The 26816-nt window shown below is 45.7% G+C and overlaps 1 protein-coding gene across 2 annotated transcripts in view; it reads left to right on the forward strand.

Annotated features, from left to right (window-relative positions):
* Positions 1-26816, forward strand: part of ZNF407 (zinc finger protein 407) — a 2669902-nt gene that overhangs the window by 1971499 nt on the left and 671587 nt on the right. For both annotated transcript variants that reach the window (XM_069620736.1, XM_069620737.1), the window contains exon 8: positions 18658-18778. In XM_069620736.1, coding sequence (XP_069476837.1) covers positions 18658-18778 — 121 coding nt within the window. The remainder of the gene's footprint in view (positions 1-18657; positions 18779-26816) is intronic.

Below are 26816 nucleotides of genomic sequence, written 5' to 3' on the forward strand. Positions count from 1 at the left end.
GCAAGGGAAGATCACCTGGGTTGATAGTCTTTGTGAACTGGGAGTGGGATGCCCTTTGGAGAGAGATGCTAACCCCCTTTTCCTAATAATGTCCAAACCAACCCTTCTCCCGACTTCATGGAGTATTACAAACCAACTCCCTTGAATTCTTCATACAAGACTACAAAAAGTACTGAGATGAGGAAGAAACAACTGGGAGCAGTGAAGACAAGTTATTTTCACGACCTAAGTATTGGGCCAAAGAAGAGGCCTGCTGAGAGCAGTAGAGATCAGGCATGTCCCCTTCATGGTGGTGAGGCAGGGATAATCTTGAATTCGCACCTGCAGCTGTTAAAGGGCTGCACTTGTATAAAAAGCCCCACAAAATGAGAGAGAGGAGGAGTGGTGCGAGGAGCAGTGGTGGTGAAATTGCAGCAGCAGAGGGGTCAAGAAGAACAGCGATGAGCTGTCCGTGTGGAGCGCACTTTTGGTTCAGGGAAGAGCGGCCCGGGAGCCTGGGGCTCTGTGGAACCAAAGGAAGCGGGAAAGGGGAACCGTGCTGGAAGGCTGCCCCTTTTTGCATTGTTGAAGGTGCTCGTTCTCCTGGGGCCAGAAGCCAACCCAGGAGTTGCCTGAGGGGCATCTGGTGGAACCCTGAAGCAAAGACCAGAAGGCGAGGAGATCTGCACTGTAGGAACTTGCATCAAAGCAACCAGTGAGTTTATATACAAACAGAAACCCAGTGTGCGAATGTTTGAAAATACACGCAAGGATATTTTGTATTGGAGTGTTCGTGTGAATGGTCGCACAATATCAAAGGCCTGCGAGTGGAATCCTTGTAAACCAGTGCACAATAAGACATGTAAATTTGGGAATTTACCTGAATACTTTGTTATGGAGTAGTTGCTTGCAGACATAAACACGTTGTTGAAAGTCTCTTAACGGGCCCATTTTTAAAGACTCATTACAAAGACAGATTACAGCTCAAATCGAATTGAAAGTTATAACAGAATTACTTACTTTAAAGTCTTTAAACATTCTTGAATGCTGAATAGAAAACAATATTTAAGCAATGAATTTGCACAATTCTGAATATCGCACTGAAGGAAACCATCACTTTACAGAAGGATGTTTTTTCCGTATAACTAAATACATTGTGTGCCAGTTCATAAAGTTAATGAAACTTAGTTCCCGGCGAGAGTCAAGCCGAATGCAAAACACATTCTGATTGGCTCTCGATGGGTTGTTACCCGGTCGTGTTCCCAGCACGTCCACTCCCGATGGCCACCATGGAAAGGGAAAACGAGACCTTGTGAACTAAGTTGAAATATTGGGGAAAGGAACCCAGAGGCTTTTTGAACTGTTCTGAACCTGGGGAAGGGGAGCCGATTACAAGCCAAGAACTGGAAGGAACTCAGAACTTTATTTGGAACACCATTTATTTTGCTGCTGACATCCCTACACATTGTATACAATTAGCTGCGAGGGCAAGTATAGGTTCTGGACACACAGACTTTTGAGTTGAACTTAATGACAGACTATCCTTCGTTTTCTTCAGGTAGCGAAGTCCCACCTTAGCATAGGGCAGGTTAGGCCTTACTCCATCCTGACATTTAAGTAAAATAAAACTTTTCATTATATATTTGAATCTGTTGTCTGTGTCTTACTTCATGATGCCTTCATAATTCCAATTAGCACCCTGGGAGGGTCCAGACCTAATGAAAATGCTTGGCACGCTGGCTATATTCACAAAGGTAAGCCTGCATTCAGAACACTTTTGTTAGTGTGGGACGCTTCCCTTCTCTGCTTGCCGCTCCCCCTTCCCATTAGCACCTGTGCAGATCACTGCATGTGTGATAATGGTTTTCTTTTAAATATTAAAAGAAAAATGTACCTTTTCCTCACTGCACTGCCTTCAGCCAGGCAGTGCCCTCTTAATCAACATTGAAGACAGACTTCCTGGTTTGAAGGCAGCTCAGCGTCGGCCGCGAGTAAAAAGATACGTTTATCTTTCATTAATTCAAAGTAAAAGAAAACCATTAGCATTCGTGCAGTGATCTACACTGGTGTTAATGGCGATATGACCCTCTGTGGCTGGGCCCACCCTGCTGGTAACGTGGGCTGCGGGCTGTTACTCACAGGGTGTGCGACGAAGAAGAGGACGTGGGGAGGAAAAGAAAATCCTCAGGAGACCGAGAAGAAGGAACAAAAGGCTTGCTCCTGCTGACGTAGGTGAATGAGAATCATTATTGGAATGCTCCTACTTGTCACAGTCAAGAGAAATATATTGTAAAACCAGTACAAAGAGGAGTGAATGAGAAATATTCTGGGAGTGATCAAATTCGGATCAGTCAAGGCCAAGAGAGCCAAGTGATGAGAGATGCCCGAGAAGAAGGTGGATATAATATATTTTAAGGTAAAGAACAGAAAGAAAGCAAAGATTGTGAACTGTTTAGAATTAGTCCAGAAGGAAAAGATACTTGTTGGATAGATTTACATGGGGAAGAGGAGAGGATAACACTTTGTAGAGGAAAACAAAAGCCCAATACAACAGTGAATGAACTGTACAAACTTGATAAAAGCAGGCACCAGAGACTTCCGAAGATCAACTATTGAGAAGTTGGTGAGAGACCAACAAACCTCAGGAGAAGGGAGACCTTCTCTTGACTTTACGTTATTGAGATGGTGGTACGGATAGACAGGCTTATAGTTGGACGGTGGACAGTTTAATTTCTAGACATTCACTGATGACTGATGAGCACCTTAGCTAGTTTAATTAGGTAGGGACGCTTGTAGTATAGGAAAAGCTAGGCATTATTCCTTTTCATTAATAAACTTACAAGTGTAATGTCTAATCAGAGACTGTGTCCTCCTTCTGACCTACCACAGGGCCCAAAAACTCTAAACAAAGAGCGTGGGTCCTCCCCCGGGAACGACCTGTGACACATAAAATCCTGCGTTAACTGCCATAAAACAGGTGGGAGCGAGGGAAGAAGTGATGAAAATAAAATTCAAGTTACTGCAGAGAAGCAGCTAAATAAAAAAGAAAAAGTAAAGATGGCTGTGTCAGGAGTCTACCCGTCTGATGTGGAGAAATGGAATTAGGGAAGGAGAACAAGAGACAGGGTTCAGGGCATGTTTGCGCTATGTACTTGTGGCCTGCTCTCTATAAACCTCTAAAGAGGATGCATGCTTGGGCTTGCTATGGCTCCGTTCCCATCCCCGCTTTGCAGACACTGGCATCGAGATCAAGGAAGTGGGACTTTGGACTAGGAATACAGTAGACACTACAGTGAGTGACTTTTACTTTTTATGTCCTAGGAACTGCTTCAAATCGACAGATCGAATAATACCATTTTGAAAAATGGTTAAGGGCACTTCAATCAAAAGTCCCACATTTTGTAGTGTGGAGCATCCACAAGTATTGAGGAATCCTGCCCAGCCAATCAAAGAGTTGTTTTAACCAATCAAATCACAGTTCTTATATTTAAAAAATAGATATGCATATTTAATACCTAGCATGTGCATACGTAAAAATGCTCTACACTTTTGTCTTTGAAGAATAAAAGCAGATGGATTTTATGCTAGGTCAGAAGGGGGAGACAGTCACTGGTGGCATTTCTACAATTAGCTATATTTAAATAATAAATAAAAAAGGACTCACTATCCCTAATAGTATGGTGTTTTCCCTACCTAACACAAATCTTTCTAGGGTGCTGATCATCAGTGATTGTCCAAAGTAAGAAACTAGCCTCTGTCCCAAACTACCCTACTCTGTCCCTACCACTGTTCGGAAAGGCCCAAAGAAAAGAGGGGTCCAGGGGAATTACCCACTTCTCTTGGACAGGCTTTTATATCCCCAGCATGTCTTTGGCATTTGGTGATTCTTTGAACAAGTTGCTCTAATTCTTCAAAGGGGCTCTTATCCCTCCAGGGCTTCCCCTTTACTACTACTGGCACAGTTCCTTGTTTAAGTCCAAATTACTGTAGGCAGAGACCCTGTTCTTGGCTCTTCTCCAAACCAGTAAATGTCTCTCTGTTCCTTGTCAATATCCGAAGTACTTGGGATCCTTCTCTGTACTGTGGGTTTAGTTTCACTTACAATTCACAATTATTCCAGTATCTGTGGACCACTGGTCCCTTTCCAATTCTCTCTCTGAATGTTTTGTATATTTTATATCTTGCATCACTGTTTTTCTTGAGGCTTTCCTTTCTCCTCCCAATTTTGACTATCACTGGGGTGGGTATGGTTACTTGTTTGGTAGCCTTTGTTCACTTTACACCATTCACTTGTACTAGGACAAGTATGATTGGTCACTCTCTAATCTTCCACCATTCACTGGTACTCTGATGAGTAGGAGTGGTCCTTTGGTAATCTTTACTAACTTCACACCCTTCTCAGGTACTGGGACAAGTATGATTGGTCCCTTGGTAATCTTTGTTAATCTTCCCACATTCACTCGTACTGGGATGAGTATGAGAGCAGCTCCCTTGGTAATCTTGATTCAATTTGTGCCACTTCCCCCACCTGGGTCTCCTGCCATTTCCGTTACGTCTTTCATACGGGATAGGCATCACTGGTTCTTCCCGCGGGGTTAGGTTTGTCATCTGACTTAACGTGTGTAGACTTCCTCTTCTTTCTTCTTACTCCTGCGGCTCTGCTGAGTTGTCCCTGGTACGTTCTCAGCTCTGTACACGGACCGCTCAGTCCACCCTGTCTGGGCCACACCACTGCCTCCAGGCTTTCCTCAGATATTCGGTTTCACCTTCTGCTTCCTGAATGCCTCTCTCTCTTCTCGGTCTGGACCGCCCGCTCTATTACAGGCAGCTTTGCGTTCACTGACTGGTTCCTCAGCTCAGATTCGAATCTTCTGGACCTCTGAGACAAGATCCCTTTCCATTGGTCCTTCCTTGGTTTCAATAAGGAAGTGTTGGGCCCTCCCCAGCAAGGCCCACAGTCCTTGGTCTCTTTCCATGGTGCATTTGTCATGCTTCTCTCTATCTTCTTTGTCTCAGTGTGGTTGGCTGCCAACCACTGATTACTCTTTGTGGTTTTCCAGTTCCAGTTGTTCTTCTTCACAGTATAAGTGGTTCGTGAAGGCTGATTACTGATAACATTACAGTACCAAATAGTGACTGGTTTGGAGTGAATGTTTTGATTCTTTGATGTATAATTACCTCCACAGGAGATGTTATAGTGAGTTCCTGGACATCCAGTCTTGCCTTCTCAGGACCGTACCATGGGCCATTTGCTGAAAACCTGATTCTGCTACGTCTTCCGCTGTGTCAATCATATGCAAGTCCAAAAATTCCTTGAAGACAACCACCTTCTTGGTCTACGGCAGTCTGGGTTCCGGCCACGACATGGCACCGAAATAGCACTGCTTGACCTAAAAAATCAAATGGATGTCCTCAGAGACACAGGCAAACCTGCGCTCCTCCTTCTCTTAGACCTTTCTGCTGCCTTTGATTTGGTGGATCAAAAGCCCCTCTGCCATCATCTCTCCTCCGCAGACAATTTCAATTAGCATGGATTCCCCTTTTCTTTTCTGTTCAACAATTTCTCCCCGAGGGCATGTGCATGGATAACTTTGTTCCTACAGGACAGAGTGATGAAAGTTTTCTCTGAATCCTCATGTGCTAACCCTAGTCTCCTTAAATGTGGGGTCCCACAGGGTTCTTGCATAGCTCCCACCCTCTACAACCTCTTCAAAAGGCCCCTGTTCAAAATCTTGGGCGCCCTGGGCATCTCGTACTCTAACTATGCAGATGACACTCAGATGCTCATCCCGCTTTCGGGTGATTATCTGTCTGATTATCTGTCGGTACCTGAACACCCTCAATTCCATCTACTCAACGATCCAATCCTGAATGGCAGAACACTGGTTATGTCTCAACAGTGAGAAAACCTCACTTCTGCTAATTGGTTCCCCCTCCACCTTGGGTAAATTGGACAAGGAATACTGCTCCTTCACCGTTGATAACATCCTCATCGCTGTCTCACAAGTCGTCAAGACACTGGGCGTGTATCTTGAACCCAACATGACCATGGATACATAGGTTAATGCTATTGCATCTTCCTCAGCGTATCACTCCAAATTGCTTAACGCTGCTAGACCCTTCCTCTTCCCAACAGAATTGCCTCAATATTGCTAGGGCGATTATGGGGTCTAGGTTGGACTACTGTAATGCCCTCTTTGTAGTGACCTCCTGCAAGAATCTGGCCAAACTTCAACTAGCTCAGAACAACACCTTGAGGGCCGCAACAGGCATTTCGTGAAGGGGCCATATCTTGGAGTCAGAAGGCAGGTATACTTGGCTCCCTGTCAAGGAAAGGATTGTTTTCAAAACCCTCGCCTTGACACATAAATGTCTCCAAGGCTTGGCTCCCCCTTATCTAGCTCAAAGGATTATCAGACACACGCCATCTAGACCTTCTAGAATGGTCTATTCGAATGGATTGTGTCCTCCAACGTATTCCACATCTTTGACATGTAATGTCCGCAGCTGTGCACTTCGGAAACTTTTTCGGCAGAGGGCATCTGCGTCGATGGCGTCGGGTCAATGTCCCTCGAAGGCCTCCGTCGAGGGCGACGTCACAGGATGTTATAAATAGGACGCACAGCGCCCCTAGCCTCAGTTCCATTTTTTCCGTGAACATGTTCACTTCATGAGACTCGGCGCGCCTCGTGTGTTCATTATATTACAAAGTCTTTCTATTCGACCCCTCCGACTTTGAGGTCTGGCTTCAAGACCTACCAGGACTGCAAGTCGAAAATGTCGCTCACTGACCCCCACCGCATTTGTTTGTGGTGCATGGGCGAGTCGCACGACACCGACGACTGCTCAAAATACCAGTCGCTGACTGTCAAGGGCTTGCGGGAGCGGAAGGGGAAGCTCCAGGTGTAGGTAGGGGCTCTAAGCCTGTTAAGTGGCTTCACTTCAACACTACAGCTAAGTCAATGCCTAGTCTGGGATGCTGAGGGGAACCCTTATTGATATATTCTTAGGTCCAGTTCATGTACTCTGGATGACAACCCTTATATAACACCCCTCTCTTAGAATCCCCCTGACCCCACTGAGCCAAGAAGTAGGTTTGTTTTGCAAATTAAAAGGTTTATTTGAAAAATTAAACATATATATATATCACACTTTTATAATAAATTAATATCTGATAGTACACTGAGACATATGATGTGGATCCACAATGGGTAATGTTACAGTGGTACACTTGATTACTTAGGAGTAGTATAGAGGATGAGGTAGCTGAAAATTTTTTATGGTTTCAAGGAAATGCAAGGTGGAATAAAATGCAGTACAGCAAATAAACTTGATACGATTTCAACCAACAACAATGTAATCACTTTTTCTCTGGCAATTCACCCCCCCCCCCCTATGCAATGTAAGAAATGGAAGGAGATGGAAAGAGGAACACACAGTTCTCAGGAATGCAATCAAATACAATACGAAATTCAGTCCCCCCCCCCCCCCCAAACAAGCTTAGAGGAAACAGGTAGAAGTTTGAAACACAGGCCCAAAATGCTTTTAAATGTGATGGCAACGGATGGGGAAATGTGCTAACTGATTTTAATTCCCTCTAGAGATTCAGGGTGAGTGAGAGATGCTTGTTGGTATTAGTTCAGGCTCACTTTAGCAATGCTCTATGAGTTATTACCAGGTTGCAAACGGATTTTAACAAAGGAAAGAATGGAGCTGCTATTTTGACAAGTGGAGAAATTGAGCCAAAATCGCAAATCGTGATAAATTTCGCAAGTGCGTAAATCGCGATTGCGGAAAAAGTATAGGGAGTAGGAAGTCGGTTTTAGGTTCGTTGGAAAGCCTATAATCAAAATTTAAAATGAAAGTTAAATTTCGGTCCTAGCCCAAACGGTTCCAGAGATACGGACAATTTAATAAAGGTAGATTTTCGGATTTAAAGTAAAACTCAAAATGACTGGTGACAGCTTGCAGCTGCAGAATTGACAGGTGACAGTTGTGCAGCTTTAAAAATGACAGATGACACGATTTCTAGGAGGCAGTTCTACTTAGGTTAAAATAGCTTGAATTAGATTATGTTAACTAAGAGATTGGTTCTGCACAGTTCTGCTAGGTACTCACAATATAAATTTGAACTAGGCCTCGTCACAGATCTGGTCAACACGTCCGGCGGTGGTTCTGTCTGCTCGGCGGGTCAATCAGGCACCGGTTCTGCTCACAGCGATCCGGATATCTGGTTCTGCTCACAGTGGTCTGGGTCACCTCTGCTCTGCTGGTCTAGCCTCTCTGGATACAGCGGCCTCTGGTTCTGGATACTGCTCTGCTTTCCGGTCCAGATCAAGTGGATTCTGGATGTAACACTGCTTTCTGGGTACTGGCAAAAGTTCTTGTCAAAAGAATTCAGACAGCTCGCCCGGCTGTGGAATAGTTGCAAATGATTTTAAGGATGCTGAGGCCTGCTGAGAAGCGTTCTCAGTTTGTGGGTTTAGGCCCTTGCTTTAAGTTCTGAAGTAAATTTCTGGTCTCTGAAGATTGATGGATGTGAAGTCTGGAGTCTCCCGGCAGAGCGTCCCGCAGAAAATGGAATTGAATCCTCTACCTGTCCCAGCAGTCTCTTTTTATGTGTTTTGGAAGTGGGTGTGTGCGTGGCATCACTGAGCCTGCCCCTCTCTACTTGTCATTGGCCCAATTCTCCCCTCTCCCATGATTGGGGGAAGGAAATGGATTGTCATCATGATGAGGTCTGTTTATGGGTCAGAGGATCCTCCCCTGGTCAATTTGCCCACAAATCTATATTTGATTCAAATACATATTTCCCAGATACACAATTAGTTGAAATTACATGTACACATTATATATTCCTTATGGTCCATGCTTGTCCGCCTCTGATCTTCCTGGGGGCTTGCATTCAAAAATGACAACATTTTGCGCTTTTTGACTAGTTTACCAATATTGGACATTTACCAAAAATTACACACATGTGCAGAAGGAGTATGGACATTAATTGATGAAGTGTCAGATTTTTAACATGCAGACATTTGGAGGTAGACCCTATTTTCCGCTAGCAACCCCCCAGCATACACCACAGGGTCCTTACACCTCTTAAAACATGCACAGAAAAATCACAAGAATAATGATATTACTTATATAATTCTGACAAGTCCGCACTATGAGTTATCTATCTTTTTTAAATTATGCTCTGGCCCAGATGGGTGTGGTTTAGGTTCCAAAGCACATGGGGGAAGCTTCTGTCTGCCCCCGCCTCCAGCTCGGGTGGCTCCCAGAGGCACTTCTCCTCCCGCTTCTCCCAAGAGGAAGCCACTTTACGGCCCCCACAATATAACATTTTCCAGGGAGCCCGGGACAAGGCTTTGTTCAACCTCCTGCGGTGCCCCTCCCCTAATCTAATCAGAGAGGTGTCAACTCCTTTTGGTGGGGAAGCAGGATGCAGCTAGGCCTGGGAAGAGTGGCTGAGCAGGTTTCTCCTGTCGGGGGTAGTTGTCGGGCAGAATTCAGCTAATGTCACTTTAGTTCCCAGTTTAAATCAAACTTACAATTTTTACCTATACATTAAATAATTACTTCCTTCAAGTCATTTCAGAATATAGTTTTACATTGTATCCACCTCTTAGCAAGTCTTTCCTTGGTCTGGTTTGGGTTCCTCTGTTCAGTTTTACACAAAAGTCTGGTGGTTTTAAAACGCCGGCTTTCTGATAGTGGTGAGTACCGGTATTGCAACCATTTTTGGGATTAAGAAAATGAATTCCCCACAGTTCTGAGTTGCTTTTTGGCAATCAGCATTGCCATTCCCAATGGTTTCAGGCTACTGTGTGTGTAGCCCAATGGTGGTTTTAGGCAGTGCCCTCCTGTGCTCACAACATAGGCAAAAATGGGTGGCAGCCTATTCTTCATGTTTTCCCTGTGCACTCTCTGGGGAGTTCTGGCCATCATGATGTTTTCCATGCCAGTACTGCACAGTTTTATGGTAGGGCTTGGATGCATGGGTAGAAACATCCCACAGTCCAGAACTTCCAAGTCCAAAGGGGTTTCCAGTGATGACTCGAGGGGCGATTCTCCACGTCAGGAGTCCCGGGGATCTCGGTCCTGGAGTGGTTCCCGCCACTCGTCTTTCTCATCCCGGCACTCTAGGAAGCACTGTCACCGGTCACCTTCCCCGTCCTCTTTGGAAGAGGGTGCCTCGAGGAAGGTTACGTGCCCAACAAAGTCCTCGACTCCGGAGAAATGGGCGGCGTTTAAAGAATCTGTTAGCGGGTCCGGTCGTGCCTTCTCATGAAGCCAGCCAGGATCGGTCTCATACCGTGACTCGCACGCCTTCGGGCTCAGGTCCACAACGCGACTCGCATCAGGAGCCTTTGAGGTCCCTTTGAGGTCCTGTACGGACAAGGATTCGAAGAGTTGCAAGAGACGTGCCTCTAGGTCTCGGTCCTCGTCCTTAGCGAGACTGCAGCAACCTATTGAGGGCTCGATGCCGGCGTCAACTCGGTTGGCGCCATGTCCGTCTGACTCGGACGTCGACGCTTTACCATCGTACCAGCCCATGGCGCGGTCGGCACCTGTGTCGATGTCGACGCTGAAGCCTTCGGCGATCAGGACATTGAGGTTATCGACGCTCTCGACATCGAAGCCTTAGGCGCTATCGGCGCCTTCAGGGATTTTTTTCTTGAAATTTGCCTTTGGAGTACCCGGATATCGTGGATCCTCCAAGGAAGGCCACGGCGAAGACTGTGAGGCCAAGTTTGGACTCCAGGCCCTATTCTGTCACCAGACCTGGGTTTCAACTCCCTCTGGCTGACATTTATGAAGAGGAGGAGAGGTCTGAGTTTGAGGACCCTGGTGAACTTGATGAAGCTCCATATTTTTCTGGAGACAGTCATTTGGAGGAGTTGAGGCAGACCCTCCATGATGCTAGTGGGTTGGGCACTTCCCTGGAAGTGGAATTTGGTAGACCTGAGCCTGGGTCTCATGCGGAGTCTTCTTACAGGAGGCTCATTGCACGAGTATCTGGGCTGGTCCAGTCCTCCTGAAGACTTTGTGCAGGATGATATAACGGATATCTTAGATCAAGGTCCGTCCTCTGACCCGGTTTTCCCATTTCATCTTACCTTACAGAAAAGGGAGGCAGCTGCTTGACAGTCCCCGGAATCTCTTCCGGCTGTTAATAAGTCTTTGGCCAAGAAATACCGCCCTTCCGTTAGCGACCCCAGCTATTTATCTATTCACCCCACTGCCCAGAGTTTGGTGGTTCAGGTGGCTCCAGCCACCTCGTGGCAGTCGGCTTACCCTACCATCCCTCCGGATAGGGACGACAAGCGCTTTGACGGTTGGGCCCGGAAGGTATTTTCTGCTGGGGGCATGGCTTTGAAATCGGCCAACTCCACGTGTGCCTTGCAAAGTTTTCACACACTCTGTGCAATTGTGTTTCTTTAGCGGCTGAGCATATTCCAGAGGGAGAAGAAAGAGATGGGTTCCTTGCTCTCGTGCAGGACGCCAAGCATGCCATGTGTGAATCCCTTCAGTCGGGTGTGGATACGGCCGACAGTGTTAGCCGATCCATGGCTGCGAGCACCGATATATGCAGATTTGCTTGGTCGCGGAAGTCGGGGTTTGCTACGGATGTACAGGCCCGTCTTCTGACCATGCTCTTTGATAGCGCACATTTGTTTGGTAGCAACCTCAAAAGCTGCGCCGAAATCTTTAAGCGCAGCGGTCCGTCAACCTCCTCCTTTTCGTCCTAGGGGATAGCAGTGGAGGGGAGGTTCCTTTCGTACTACTACTCCTTTGGTAGAACAAGAGGGGCCGCCAGTCAATGGGGCCAGTGAAAAAGTACCCATGGTGGTCGGGGAAATCGTGGTGCCAAAGCCGCTCAGGCAGCTGCTTCTTTGCCTTCAGGCACTGCCGCAGCCGCTTCCAAGCAGTCATGAGGCCATGTCCCATGGTTTGCCGGTTGGGGGCAGACTGTCTCAGCATCTCAAAGAATGGCGTGCCATTACTTCAGATGCGTGGGTTCTGGATACCATAGCCCACTGCTACTGCCTTTCCTTCCTTCAGTGGCCTCACGACAATCCACTGAGGAAACTCTTTGAAGCTTCCGGATCCACTCCTTGCACAGGAAATCTTCAGCCTGCCGGAGAAAGGCGCTATAGAACTGGTGCATGTAGCGAAGAGGAACAAGGGATGGTATTCCCCTTATTTTTTTTATCCCAAAGAAAGACGGGGCATTGAGACCCATCATGGACTTGCGATGTTTGAACAAATTTCTCAGGAAAGACAAGTTCAAGATGGTCACTCTTTCTCATGTCCTCCAGGCCCTTCAACTTCAGGATTGGTTGGTGTCTCTGGACCTCAAGGATGCTTACTTTCATTTGCCGATTGATCCCGCACACAAGAAGTGCCTGAGGTTTGCGGCTGGCAACTCTCATTTTCAGTTTAGGGTCCTGCCATTTGGCTTGACCTCCGCCCGAGGGTCTTCACCAAGCTAATGGTGGTGGTGGTACACGGCAGTGTACCTCAGGCGAGGGGGGGGATTCATGTCTACCCCTACCTGGACGACTGTCTGATCTGGACCCGCTCTCCTGAGCTAGCATTGGATAATTTCGGTATCACCTTCCGCACTCTCCACAGGCTGGGCTTCTCCCTAAAGTCGCATCCGACACCTTCTCAAAAGCTCCAGTACATCAGGGCTGTATTAGACACGTCCTTGGGGAAGTGTTTGCCTCCCAAGGTAAGGGCTCATCAAATTGTGCAGATGGTGGGCAAGTTTCAATATGCCTAGAGTCTCCCGGCTTTCGAATTCTTAAGGTTTCTTGGCCTCATGGCATCCTGCATTTTTCTGGTGCCAAAGGCCCGGCTGCGGATGAGATCCCTGCCGTGGGCTCTCGAGATGCAGTGGTCACAGTTCTCAGGCAAGATGTCAGATCCCTTTCATATTCCACTCTCGGATTCCCACGATCTTCTGTGGTGGGCCAACGAAGGGAACGTGATGAAGGGAACAGTTTTGGCAACTGTGGTCGGAGGTGACGGCAGTGACGGATACTTCCCTCACAGGATGGGGCGCTCATGCCAACAACTTGACGGCGAGTGGTCATTGGTTTCCATTGGAGTCCAGACTCCACATCAGTCTGTTAGAGCTGAGGGCCATCAGGCTAGCCCTGAAGGCTTTTCTGTCCTCTGTACGGGGGAAGAGTGTCCTGATCATGATGGACAACACAGTGGCCATGCATTACCTCAAAAACCAAGTGGGGGTAGGGTCACTTCCTTTGTGCAGAGAGGCAATGCAGCTCTGGTTCTGGGCCATCCACCAGGAAATTTCGATCTCGGCCATTCATCTGGCCGGAGACAAAAATGCGGTGGCGGACGCTCTTAGCAGGCAGAGCACCGTCTCCCACGAGTGGGAGTTGGCTTAGGAAGTCCTTCAGGAGATCTTCGCCCATTGGGGACCCCTGCAAGTGGATTTCTTCGCCACCAGTGTCAACCAGAGGTGCGAGAGATTCTGCTCAAGGGAATTTCCTCCAAGAGGAGCCTTGGGATATGCGTTCGTGGTGGATTGGTCATTCCCACTGCTGTATGCGTTTCCTCCAGTCCCCGTCATTCCTCAAGTGTTGCGGAGGTTACAGAACTTCGTTCCCACATGATCCTCATTGCTCTGGATTGGGCCAGTTGAACGTGGTATCCGGACCTTCTAGAAATGTCCATCTGCCCTCAATGCCGTCTTCCCTACCGAGAGGATGTACTCTCCCGCGAGGAGGCTCAGGTTCTCCATCCAGAGGTCAAGACACTCAACCTTCACGCGTGGTATCTGAAAGTTTGAGGTATAAGGATTGGGACCTCCCGGATGATGTGATGGAGGTGTTGCTTTCGGCCAGGCGGCTTGCAACAAAATCCCTGTACTGTTGGCGTAAATTCTGCGACTGGTGCAGAGATCACAATGTTGATCCTTTCCAGTACTCCATTCCTATGATTTTGTCTTTCTTACTTTCTTTGGCCCACAGGGGCTTTCAAGTGCGTACCAGTAAAGGTTACCTAGCGGCGCTGTCTATCTTTAAGCACTCGTCTGAAGAATGTTCTTACTTTAAGATTCCTTTGATTTCTCAGTTTCTTAAAGGACTGACTAATGTATTCCCGCCGTCCCCTTTCCAGGTCCCGGTTTGGAATTTGATTTTGGTTTTGAAATGTCTCATGGGTGCTCTGTTTGAACCTTTGCATTCTTGTCCTTTGAGATTACTGTCCTTCAGGACGGTGTTCTTGGTTGCGGTTACTTCCGCTCGCTGAGTGAGTGAATATTAGGCAATTTTATCTAAGCCACCCTTTACTGTGTTTCACAAGGACAGGGTGTACTGCGAGTACGTCGTTCTTTTCTACCTAAGGTAGTATATGAATATCATTTGAGTCAAAAGGTGGTTCTTCCATCTTTCTACCCTCCTCCTCATCCTGGTAAGGAATAGGAGCGACTCCATCGGTTGGATCCTATGAGAGCTCTGAGCTTTTACATTTCTAGGATGTCCAGGGTCAGAGTGGACAATCAACTCTTTGTAGGATATGCTGGACACCGATTGGGCCAGGCTGTTACCAAACAGACCTTGTCCAGGTAGATTATCCTTACCATTATGGAGTGTTACCACTTGGCGGTTAAGGACCCTCCTGATGGGTTGAGAGCTCATTCCACTAGGGGCGTGGCTACTTCTACCACCCTCCAGCGGAGTGTTCCTATTAGGAATATTTGTGATGCCGCTACATGGGCTTCCATCCACACCTTTGTTAAACATTATTCCCTGGATACAATCCATGTTCGGGATATGGCCTTTGGAAAGGCGTTTTTTTATTCCGCAATCAAATTGGGTACTCTAAATTCTTTTCCCTCCTCCATTTACTGGTACTGCTTTGGGTGTCTGTCAAAGATGTGGAATACGTTGCAGGATACAATCCATTTGAAGAACAAGTTACTTACCAACGGGTATCGTTCTTTCGACTGGTTGTTCCTCCAGTGTATTCCACAACACCCTCCCAGCCTGCCCCTCAGGAGAATTTCCTATGCGAATGCAGCTTCCGTTTCTGCAAGGCTAAGTGTAGTCAAGCAGGCATGAGACTGGTGCCACACGTTCTGAGGGAACAAAAATTAAACTAAGGCTATGGGTGCCGTGCGACTCATTTTATAACATCCTGTGACGTCGCCCTCGACGGAGGCCTTCGAGGGACATTGACCCCACGCCATCGACACAGGACACCCTCTGCCGAAAAAGTTTCCGAAGTGCACAGCTTTGGACATTACATGTCAAAGATGTGGAATACGTTGGAGGAACATCCAGTCGAAAGAACGTTACCAGTTGGTAAGTAGAATGCGTGCAGGTGGTACCAGCTTCACTACTATGACCGCCACCTTTTGGAACACTCTCCCATCCCAGATTCGGTTGATTGACTCTCTGGGAGGATAACTCGGGGGCAGCACGCTCGCCTTGGAAGCAAGACCACGCGGAGCACCACAGGTTCAATTCCCGGGTCTGCGCTTAGAAACCTCTGGGTATTAAGCGTGTTATAAATAACCTATCATATCATCAAAACTAGGCACTTTGTTTGAAAGGGCATTTTTACCATCTGTTTGTATTTCTGTTTGTGCATCTAAGTAACTTTCATCAGATGTATGATGCAATGATACAACTTGTACTAAGCATTACCCTGTTGGGCCGCGTTCTTGTAATCCTGAATCAAGCCTTGTTACGTTCCTCATAGCGCCTGATGCATGTAGGCTGCAGTGCGCTCTATAAATCCAAAAATAAATAAAAAATAAATATGATCGGACGTAGCTTCACCGTCTTATATGATTGCTCTAGCTTCTTCCTGAAAATCCACTGGTAAGTGTTTGGATAACTTAGAGATACGAAGCCATAGCTCATGGTCCAGTCGGGCTGTCATGGCTAGCGCATTGCCCGCCCTGATGGTAAGGGAAGCTGACGAAGACACTTTTCTGCCCATAGCCTCCAATTTATGCCCTTCTTTATCAGGTGGGGCTGATAAGGGTGATGAAGGTTTAACCAATTTCTTCCTAGCTGCCACTGTAATTACAGAATCTGGCTTAGTATGCCCTCTTGAGCATAGTGGTGCCGTGTCTGGGGCTTTGTATTTCTTTTCTGGTCGCGAGACAAGTGCAGGTGTGGACAGGGGTGTAGACAATCTTTGCTCCGGAGTCCCATATAGTATCTAAAAGAGCTAACATTAGAAAAAAGGAAAGCTCAGAGAGCTGGAGGATTACCTTTATCTGTTAGACTGTGGTAAAAAATCTGAAGATGGCTGCCTGGGGCGGAGCTGAAGCCCTGCCACCTCATTGGTTAGGGTCATAAAGGACCAAAGTGAGGTGGAGGGGACTACACAATTGAATGCCTCATTGGCCATCATGGACAATCTACATTCATTTTCCTATGTAAACAATGTATATACATTTAATTTTTAATAATTATTTTAAATCACCAAGGATTCCCGGTCGGAAGACCAGCAATATCCAAGCATGTGTGAATCAATTAAAGATACCAATGCTGGAGAAATACAGTTACAAGTAAGTAACTAAGACTTCATTATAATCACAGTTACAAAGATATATAAATCTAATACATTTTCTTGCCTTTTTTCAATTATAGATACAAAGTGGTTGCAAACCAACCATTTGCAGGTCATATAACACATCAAAAAAGATCTGAGGGGGCTGGGGGGAGCCTGCTCTTCTACACATATCTAAAGAGGAGATGCAGAAAGCAGCCTGGAGTATGCAACCAACCATATCACAAATATCACATCTAAGCTATGTTAGTAAAGAGAGTCAAACTCAACCAAACTGCTTTTTAAACTTTTCCAGAAAATGCACATATGTTTAGAGAAACACCTTTACAGTATGAGTCACTTTTAGTTTATATGTTTTCAAAAGCATTGCAGATAATTTCTGACTCCTACCCGATATATTCTACAAGTGTCGTTGCCTGCGTTGGACTTTGGCCTAAAGTCTGATGACAACAGTGCACTGCCCCTATCTATCACACTCTTAAACAATGATGCCCTCTTGAAAGACGATGTCCCTCTTCTCCACAAGTTAAGTCATTAGCACCGGCCGAGCTTCATTAGATTCAGGGGAGCCGCCCTTAATCGAGTCAGTACACCTTCTTCACTGTGACCTTGTGTTTCCCTATCTAAGCCTACTTTGCTTTGTAACAGCGTCTCAATGACACCTCTTGCATCACCAGATTTGTTTTGGAAATTAGGTGGCACTGAAAACAAAGACTATAAACTGAAACTATTGTCATTGGACGTGGAGAGAGCAGAGACGGGGATCTGAGGAAGGCCACACATGCTGTGGGTGTTGTTTGGTTATTATTGTTTTTATTTGTTTATTGGCTAACAACAGGTTTTAACCTTAACAAGTAGAGCACATAAGAACAAAAAAAGGAAACATTAAAAAATCTATTCATTAATCACATACACTGTAAAATCCTGACATAGTAATACATGGTTATTTACCGACCCATTCACCACCTATGACCATGCTAGTCCCAACTCCATTCCCGCGCAATGCCTGCCCCTTGCAGCCCAAAACGCACCCACCTCAGATATCTTTGTCTAGTTCTGTGATTTTTATAAGCAACCTTTTGAAAGGTAATGGCCTAATGGCAGCTGTAAACCTGCTAAAGATGTAATAAAGCTGTTCTAACCAAGTGTGCCTTTAGTCCCATAATATGTAAACAGTGTGCATCTCCTTGCATCTGTTCCTGGCATGGAATTCCTCTAAAAGCAAACATTGGCAAAGCCAATAGATGTGGCTCTTGAATAGGAACTAAATAGGCATTTGGCAGGGCTGGCCATAATATTCTGAGGCACTGGAACCATTTGTCGGCTGTTGCCACCTAATGGCCAGGTAGTACCGATATGTCAGTGCCTGGAAAATGCAAATCCCATCCCTACTGAAAAGCCAAAACTGTTGACTTTGGCAATGCTTGTTTATTTCTGCTGGCAGCCCCATGATCTAAATGTTGGAAACTTTGTGTTTATTTTTGTTCAAACCTGCCAGGCTTCCCCTCGACAATTGGCTACTAGTGGCTTAATGCATTACGTTTAGGGTGCTTTGTCTGACGTTCAAGGCTCTAAACAAACAAAGAGTCAATGTTGTTATCGAATAAGATTGCATTCGAAAAGATGTGGCATTTTTAGATCCTTCCGAGATAGAGATGCCATTTATGCATCTTCTAACTCCTTTTGAACAAAAGTTGCAGTTTTCAATATTGCATTATATGATGTAATTATGTCTATGTGAACTAAAAAAACATTGCCTTGCTTTTAGTGGCTGGCTTCATTAATCTCACAGGATTGATTAAACATGTATTTTCAGTACATTTGAAATAAAATAAAACAGTAGTGTGTGGTATTTTAGCAGCAGAAGTTTTTTGGCCAACATGAGCATTTTTTGTTCAATTCTCATCTCAAATTGTGACAGGACTAGTAATCCAAACTGAAGCAAGTGTATATATGCCCTGCAAAACAGCAGTTTTCTTTCTTTGTTTATTTTACGTTCGCTAAGATGTCCTCATCAGGGTCTTAGCATGGTTAGTACAGGGTAATGCTTTCCCCCTTTTCCGTTTGACAAAACGATGAAGCTAATTATGCCCACTTTCCATTGACTTTTTGCAGGAGAGAAGCCATTTAAATGTGAAGAGTGCAACTTTGCCTCGACGACGCAGTCCCACCTTACACGGCACAAGCGTGTTCATACTGGGGAGAAGCCCTACAGATGTCCCTGGTGCGACTACAGGTAATATTGTGTTATCGAGGTGGTGAATGATGAGTCTACGGTCTGCGTCTATTGTTCCTCTGGGGCCAGCTAACGCCTTTCCACCCCTCACCCCCCCTTTCATCATCCTTCTGGGTCCGGGGCCAAGGCACCACTTTTCCCCTGCCCTGCAGAAACACTCCTGAATACACCCACAGCCATGTGCGGAACTACACAATTATTTCAGGTGGGGGCTATCCCTTCAAATGTTGAGAGAGGGGCTAACTTCAGAGACTGTGGGGAAAGGGCAAACTTACTGGAGTGGGGGCATCTACCTTTTTTACACTTTCTAATGAGACTATTATGGTGCAGCTTCAATGTTAGAAGCAGTTAACTCTCTCCTTAACGTCTGAAACCACACGTTTAAGAACTGCAGTAAGAATGAGCTGTCTCCTGTCCCCCCTGACAATCAAGTACTAACAACCCCACCACAATTTAAATTGCCTAAAAATGTATGGATACAAATACAGGTAATAATAATGAAACACTTTACTTTAGTAATTGCTGGCTGTTTATTGTCTGCGTCCTGTTCTGTCCTCCATATTCACTATCTGGCCAGACTCCTTGGGTCCCATCCCCTCACCCACTTGTGAGTCAACAAAGCTTGGGATAATCATTGACTCCTCTCTTTCTCTCCACACATCACAGACCTTGCCAAGAAGTCCAATTTTCAGCTTCATCTCCTCAGGGGCATTCTGCCTTTCCTCACCTTCCCCCAGAAGCCTAATGTCTCCAGAGCCCCGGTTCTCTCTAGGCTTGACTTCTGCAATAGCCTCTTCCTCAACCTGCCTCTTTCCTCCCTCTGCCCCTCTGAATAATCCAGAATAGGGCTGCAAGACTTATCCTTGGCCTCAAGCCCACAGACCACATCTCTTCAGCCCTAAAATATCTCCACTGGCTCACGGTGACTGCAAGGATCAAATTCAAGACCTGGGCTGTCTGGGTCCTGGGACCTCTCTACATCCAGCTTTCTCTCCCGAAATACCTCCCGGCCATTTTCCTTCGTCTTCTGGCTCCAACACTCTGCAGGTCAAATGTTAGATCCCTTTCCTCGGCTGGCGCCTCCCTCTGGAACAGCATCCCTCCTCCCTCAGTCTTGAGCCAGATCTTCTTAAGTTCCGTCAACTTCTCAAGACCTTCCTTTTCTCCTCTTCCTTCCCTCTCCCCCTCCTGTGCTAAACTCCATCTGCTGCTGCAACTGGGGCCTGGTCCTCTCAGAGTCATACTGGGGCCAGACCACCCCTGACCAGTGCCTCCCAGCATCCTTTGCCAGCACTTGCCCTTGGGCTCCCTTCCCGGGCTATCCCAACTTAGTCCCCCTGTCCACTGCAATCATCCCCCCCCCACTCTTTCCCCCGGCACTTGTTGCCTTGGCCCAACCAGCACTTGCCACCCTCACTGGTGGGAGTACCCCACTCCTGCACTTCTCCCTCTACCTCCACACCCCCTTGTACGTGTACTTATCACCTTGTCATGCACTTGCCCGGTTGGATTGTCGCAAGGCCAATATAACCGTTCTTTGTTGTATTTTTATGATTCCCCCCCCCCCCCACCCATCTTGTCTTGTGGCGCCTGGAAAAGCCTGTGTATAGGCGCCATACAAATGTCCAATAAATAAATAAATATGGGTCAACCCCATTTATATGGGTCGTACTGAAAAAAGATAGGTCGCTAAGCTCGTATTGTGTCGTGGAATGGGCCCGTTGAACAAACCAAACTAACTAAACTGACCCCGAAGTGGGCCCGGAGGGAAGGATGACGGGCTCGTAAAGGAACGGGATGCGCCAAAAAGGAATTTGGATGCACCCCATAAATGTGATAAACCCCCGAGATCTTGGCGGCAAGTGGAAATGGATGCACTCTTCAATGGGGTGGAGGAGCTTTCACCCCCCTGTTAATTTGAACCTTTAAAACGTAATAATAACAGGCGGGTTGCAGCCTATTTTAAATTATATATTGAATAGCGTAGACAGTCCTGGATGTGGAATACAAACATCTCTAAACACTTTGTCTGTCTGCATGTAATACCACAGGTACTTAATTTATCTAAATGTGGCATGCTTCAAATTCTCAATGCCAACAAATGTCATTAACAACGTTTTTCGATGTACAATTTGGATCTCCTTCGTTTCAGCCTAGTGTAAGGGGGTACCCCATAATGCCATGTGTCCCTCAGTGTTATTAATCTTCATGACCTTCATCAGGACTCCAGGAGCTACTTCTTTCGGGAGCTCTCCTACTGTATTCCCCCTGTTTGTTCTGTGTTGTCATTTTATGTAGAGAAGAAATGAATGTACATGAGATGCCATCTACCCTTTTGGCACTACTATGTTGTGTCGTATGTCTTCCCCACAAATCACTAACATTGCTTCCTCAGACAAAGTGAGGGGGGATAGCTCAGGCGCAATGCGTTCGCCTTGGAAGCAAGACAATGCAGCGCAACACAGGTTTGAATCCCGATCCCGCGCTTAGTCTCTGGTATTATAATTACAATGTCAGGTTTGTAATAGTATCCAAACATGCCCCCTCTTTTTTATGACATTTTTATTTTTATTCTAGGTCTTGTGAATGTGTGGAAGTGCAAAAATAATTATTTTACTGTCTGTATCTTTTAGTTTTAGTATGATCCTACTTACAAATCATGTTCATTATGATTTCTATTCTGATTTTTATTGCATCTAAAGCATGGCCACGTTCCAATAAATGAACTTGCGTCTTTTGTGCTACATTTTGTATTCAAGATATTCTGTAGAGCATTGTGATAGGTGCTCATTCGCTATGTAGTAGCACAGTATAGCAATTCACTATGTTCATTGAATGCGAACTACAAAGTCCATCTGCTGATAGGTAGTACTACATGTAAATATCTCTGAGCCTAGCATGCATCTAACTGGTGCTATCGAGACCAGCACGCCGCCTTTTTCCCGGACACTGCAGTGTTTCTCAGACAGTCCAATGAGAGCCTGCATCGAGAGCACAATACAGGTACCACCTCGTATGTTAATCGAAGTGAATGGTGTGAAAATGTCATGGGAGGGAGCTAAAGCCCAACCACCCCACTTGTCGTTGCGCCACTGCCCACCACCCCACTTACCTGCCACCAGACACCACGTTCTCTGGCTTCGTTTCCTGACCACACGTGCTGGAAATAGAAAAGGGACAATGTTCCTTTTCTATTCTCCCTCTTACCATTTTAAGAGTGTCGTTTTTGTAATGGGAATACGGCAACTTGTGCAAAAAAAGTGTCCCCCAAACTATTGGCACCATGGAGGAAGCCCTGGGGTGATAGTAGGTATCACTTGCTTGTTCGGGGGTGGACATGGCAGCCAAGGGCCCAGAGATCTGGCCGACGAACTTGCTACACTCAGGTGTACTTGCCCTGTCTGCCACCGATTTTGTTGGTGATAGCATGAGAAACCTACATGATATATCTCCTCATTAAAATACAATCATAGCAACAGCCATCACAAAGGAAATGACATTTGAATTGAAATATTAAAGTTGACCCAATTCAGTTATTTGTCCACACTTTCACTCAGCTGTAGCTAGGATTTGCGGGGCACACAGCCCCCAGCAATTTCCTCTCAACTTACCCCCATTCAAGATATCTACCTATGTCTAAGGACAATAACTTGGTCAATAAAATTGACATTGACTATGAAATCCCAGGCTTAAACGACAAGTCTGATGGCTGTAATATTGGCGATGCTGATTTAAAATCTCAATTTTACTGCACAATCAATCTGATGAAAACCATGTAAGAACCATGCCCAAATAGCTGTAACACAAAATAGAAATAATGGCAAAACCGACCTGCATAGTTTGTCACAAAAATAGAAGAAAGCAATCTGACCTTGATGCTCTGGAGTTGAAACACTGTTGCTGGGGTTTGCTGATATCCTGTTGTTAATGTAAGATGTGTTACAAATTCCGTAGTATCCTTTACATTCGCCTTTCCTGTTAGCGTTGCTAAAATTACTTTTACTGTTTACGCGTAGCTTAACTGAGATTTTTTTTCATTTGTGTTCAAAAGAAAGCTGCACAAATTTTCAGATGCTTCAGGAGAGGTGTAAAGGATGCGACTGAGCTCTAGAAAGGAGTCAATAACGTGGGGGAATTAGCTCTAGATGTAGCTTTGTTCTTTTAAGTGGTGGGGTTTTTGAAGATCTTTGCTTTGCCTCGTCTCCATACATTCATTTAGGAGTGGGGTTTCAAGAAATGGGCTTTATGTAAGCGGGACTCTTTCTCGAAAATGTCTATATTGCAATGGGATGAGAACTGGGCTGCTTTGAGGGTCCTAGTTGTCTCAATCGATTACTGTAGAGGACGACGTGATGCTTCCTTCAGAATTAATAGATAACAGGCCCACGGCAAGGTCTTGGTGCAGGATTATTCTTTCGAATTATTATTGGAATCATTGTTAGAGGGTGGCAAGTGTTTATCTCAATGGAAATGTTTCTATGAAAAAACATTTTGTTCTGAAGTAGAGTTTAATAGTTACTACTTAAGACAGTTTATGAGCAATGCATGTTGCCTTATGGATAATTTAAATAGCTTTTCTGCTATGTAGACATTGTAAAAATGGAATTTTGCATCTCAGGCTTCATAGGCGAATTGTTTTAGCATCACAAATGTAAAATAAAGTGTCCACCACAGTTTCCCATTATTCTTGGACGGTCTTGTTGTTCAGCAGAGGTTTGTAAGTGGTCCCAGTCTAGTTGATTAGAAAGCAAAGGCAGTGTGCCAGTTCCCAGATCTGCAAAAACTGGAGACACTTGGAAAATTACCAAATGTCCGTTTTAATCAGGAACCCTCCAGGGCTTTCTACGAAAGGCTATTTTTCTTGGTGTGGTCCTCCAGAGGAGACCATAAAATCAGTGGATTTGAGTCTTGATATTTAGTTAGAAATCATGGGGCCATGTCAGAGGAATAAGGGACTGGCAGTTAGAAAAATCAGGACTATTTTGTGATGAATCTGGTAAATTCATGCCTTCTGCCCAGAGGGGAGCCATCCCCTGTGAGGCTGTGGAGGAGAGCCTGCTCCACAGGACCCTCCCTAGGGGTTTAGGCAAGTTGGACCTCACTGTAAGTGACTCCCCTCTTGGGGACAAGGATTCCCAGTCCGAGAAGGACCTCCCGGTCCAGAATACATTATCTTCCTGCATGGGACTTGGAAAAACTGTTTTTACTCCTGTTTTGACTAGACCAACCTGTGACATTCCTTTCATACCTTTGGCTTCAGGTAATGCTGGATTTTGTCTAAGCGCCACAGTCAAAGAAGAAGAAAACACCCTTTTCATTTGTGATGAAGAGAAGGAAACCCCTATGCAGGGACAAGGGTGATTCCTATGCCGATGATGGCATCTGGAGACAGGACGACCTGAAGGGGCAGAGCGACATTGGGGCCACAGAGCCTGCTGGCATGAGGAGCAAGCCAAATGCAATGTGGATGCCGGCAGGCTGGTGTCTTGTCCGACTGAGAAGCCACAGTCAGGGGAAGAGGCCGAGATGGAGAAGCACCCATCTCCTCTACTGGCGTGACCACCAGGAAGCAGTGGTGGGCCTGGGGCCTGGTAACCGCTGCCAAGACCAGATCACGACAGAGATCCTGGATTCCTGAGATTGGCATTAGCTGTGAAGACGAGCAACAACAGGGACGCAAATGCTCCCACAGACAGACTGCCACTGAGAGGTACAACACTTTGAGCCACGGCTGGGAAAATTGACAAGGTTACGGAAACCCGAGCTGGCAAGTGCCCCATGTGAATCCAAATGAGAGAGGTATGAACATATTCAGCCAAGGCTGGGGGAACCGGCAAGGTTACGGGGACATGAGAAGCCAGAGCGGGCAAGCGCCCATGTGAATCAGAACACGAGAGTTACAAACAGTTTGAATAAAGGCTGGGAAAGCAGGCAGTTACAGGGAACCTGAGAGACCTGAACAGGCAAGCGCCCTATGTGATCCAGATTGTAATAGCTACGAACACTTTTCATCCAGGCTGGGAAAACCGACAAGTGTACGGGAGCCTGAGAAACCTGAGTGGGCAAGTGCCCTGTCAATTATGTTGTTTGAAAGAAAGCAAGTCTGCCAGAAGGCCGAAGGACTTTGGGGAGTCCAATAGCCACAAACTTGCTACAAAGATAACTGTGTTAAAAGGAAACCAGGAGAGGTTCTGAGAACAACCCTTGGTTTCCCGAGGAAGAGGGAAACATACAGAGGATATTTTCATTTTGACCAACAAAGACTGCAAGAAAGTTGTAAACTTTCTTATCATATTGATGAACTTGAAACTAAAGACAATCTGCCATGCAGAAGCCGAAATTAGTTATTGCTCCAGCCTCTCTTTTTAGTTATGTTTTCCAAAGTGATAGGGCCAGATTAGTTTGATGGGACCTTGGACTAAGGACTGTTTTCCTTTGATGTGCACCATTAGCTGTAGCTTCTAGATAGGGAACTTCCCTCATAGAGCTAGGGCAAGTTAGTTTTATTTTTATTTTTAATAAAAACCCTTGAACCATGTTAGTCATTGAGCCTCCTCCTGGTTCGCCACACTCTACAAGGATGACAATGAGAGGTGTACTAAGGCACAGCAAAGAGATGCCAAGATGGTGGGTAATTGTGCCCAACCATCCACAGTGCCTGTGATCTAGATCCGTAATATGCTTCTGTCCTTCCTCCCTGTCAGACTCTTAGGATATGTTGTGCCCATGATGATAACCCCTCAGACCTATGCAAGGATAAGGAACAGTCTCGGGGAAAGCATGGAAGGATACATAGTAGTGAAAATGCCACAGCTAGAGATACCCTGAGCTGAAAAGAATTAGAGGGGGAACTATCCCAGCCGACATGGATTATCTAGTGGATATGTAGTACACTAATCTCTAGAATGGGGGTATAGGAAGTACATACAGCAGCTGAAGCGCCCAGTGGTATGAGGATGATCATAAACATAGAAAGGTCTGGAAAGATACCTATATAGCATGAATGCAGTACTAAGCACAACACAAATTCAACGAATAAGCCCCATGTTCTGAGGGTGCGATGAGATGGTGCGGACGCAATAAAGAACAGAATTGCATCAGTCTGTCTGTTATGGCAGGCCTTTGGTCTGGTACACAAGCAAGCAGGAAACAAGGGGCAAGGCATGGTTGAGTCTGAGATGGAATGCCAACAGTCTGGTACAGAAACAGACAAAAGGCAATTGACGTCATGGCAGTATACCATAAATCTATCCAAGAATCTGGTTCAAAGGTAGACAAGAATGGTTTACTAAATATCTAAATACCAAGCATCTAACCAAAGTCGGCACAGATCTGTGTTTTAAGCACTGGTTTATTGTGCGGTGTCCATTATGTGCAGCATTCATTGCTAAACACGTCCATTGACTATGAATTTTGCGACCCGCAGGAAGATGAGCATACAGACGTTTTAGGGGCTCTATGGCAAATGCAGTCTCATCCCATAGCTACCACCAGTGGTATATTTACAATAAGGCCAATTATACCTTGGCCTAGGGTGGAAGATTGCAAGATTGCATCTGGAGCAGCATTTTTAGATCAGTTTAGGTTAATTTACTCATTGATAGTTTTTAAATTAACGTTCACTTTATTTTCTTCTGAGTCTGGCTGATCTACACCAGTGCGTAAACAATGTTGAGCTGTTAGCAGTAATCGCACTCTGACAACTAAAGTAAATGCTGGCCAAACCTGTAATATTTACAAAAGCTTTTTTTTTTAGGGTGACTTTTGTTAAAAGAAAAAAAAGGAAATGTGTTCCTGTGCATTAGGTGTTAAGTAATTCCGTCATACAACTCTCACGGACATAAAGGTTTCATTCTTATGTTCCCAAAATGCTCTTTCATATGCAAAACAGCCAGAAACATTAGTTGTGTTGGCACCACCCTTTATCCCTGGAGAGCATTCTAATCAACACACACATACACTGTTAAGCTATCACTTTCATGTTCAAGTACACATGACGTGTATTTTTAAAAACATTGCAAAAATAACGGCTTTCCCT

This window comes from Ambystoma mexicanum, chromosome 5q (genome assembly GCF_040938575.1).
Source record: "Ambystoma mexicanum isolate Mex_15411 chromosome 5q, UKY_AmexF1_1, whole genome shotgun sequence".
In the NCBI taxonomy this organism is placed as follows: Eukaryota; Metazoa; Chordata; class Amphibia; order Caudata; family Ambystomatidae; genus Ambystoma; species Ambystoma mexicanum.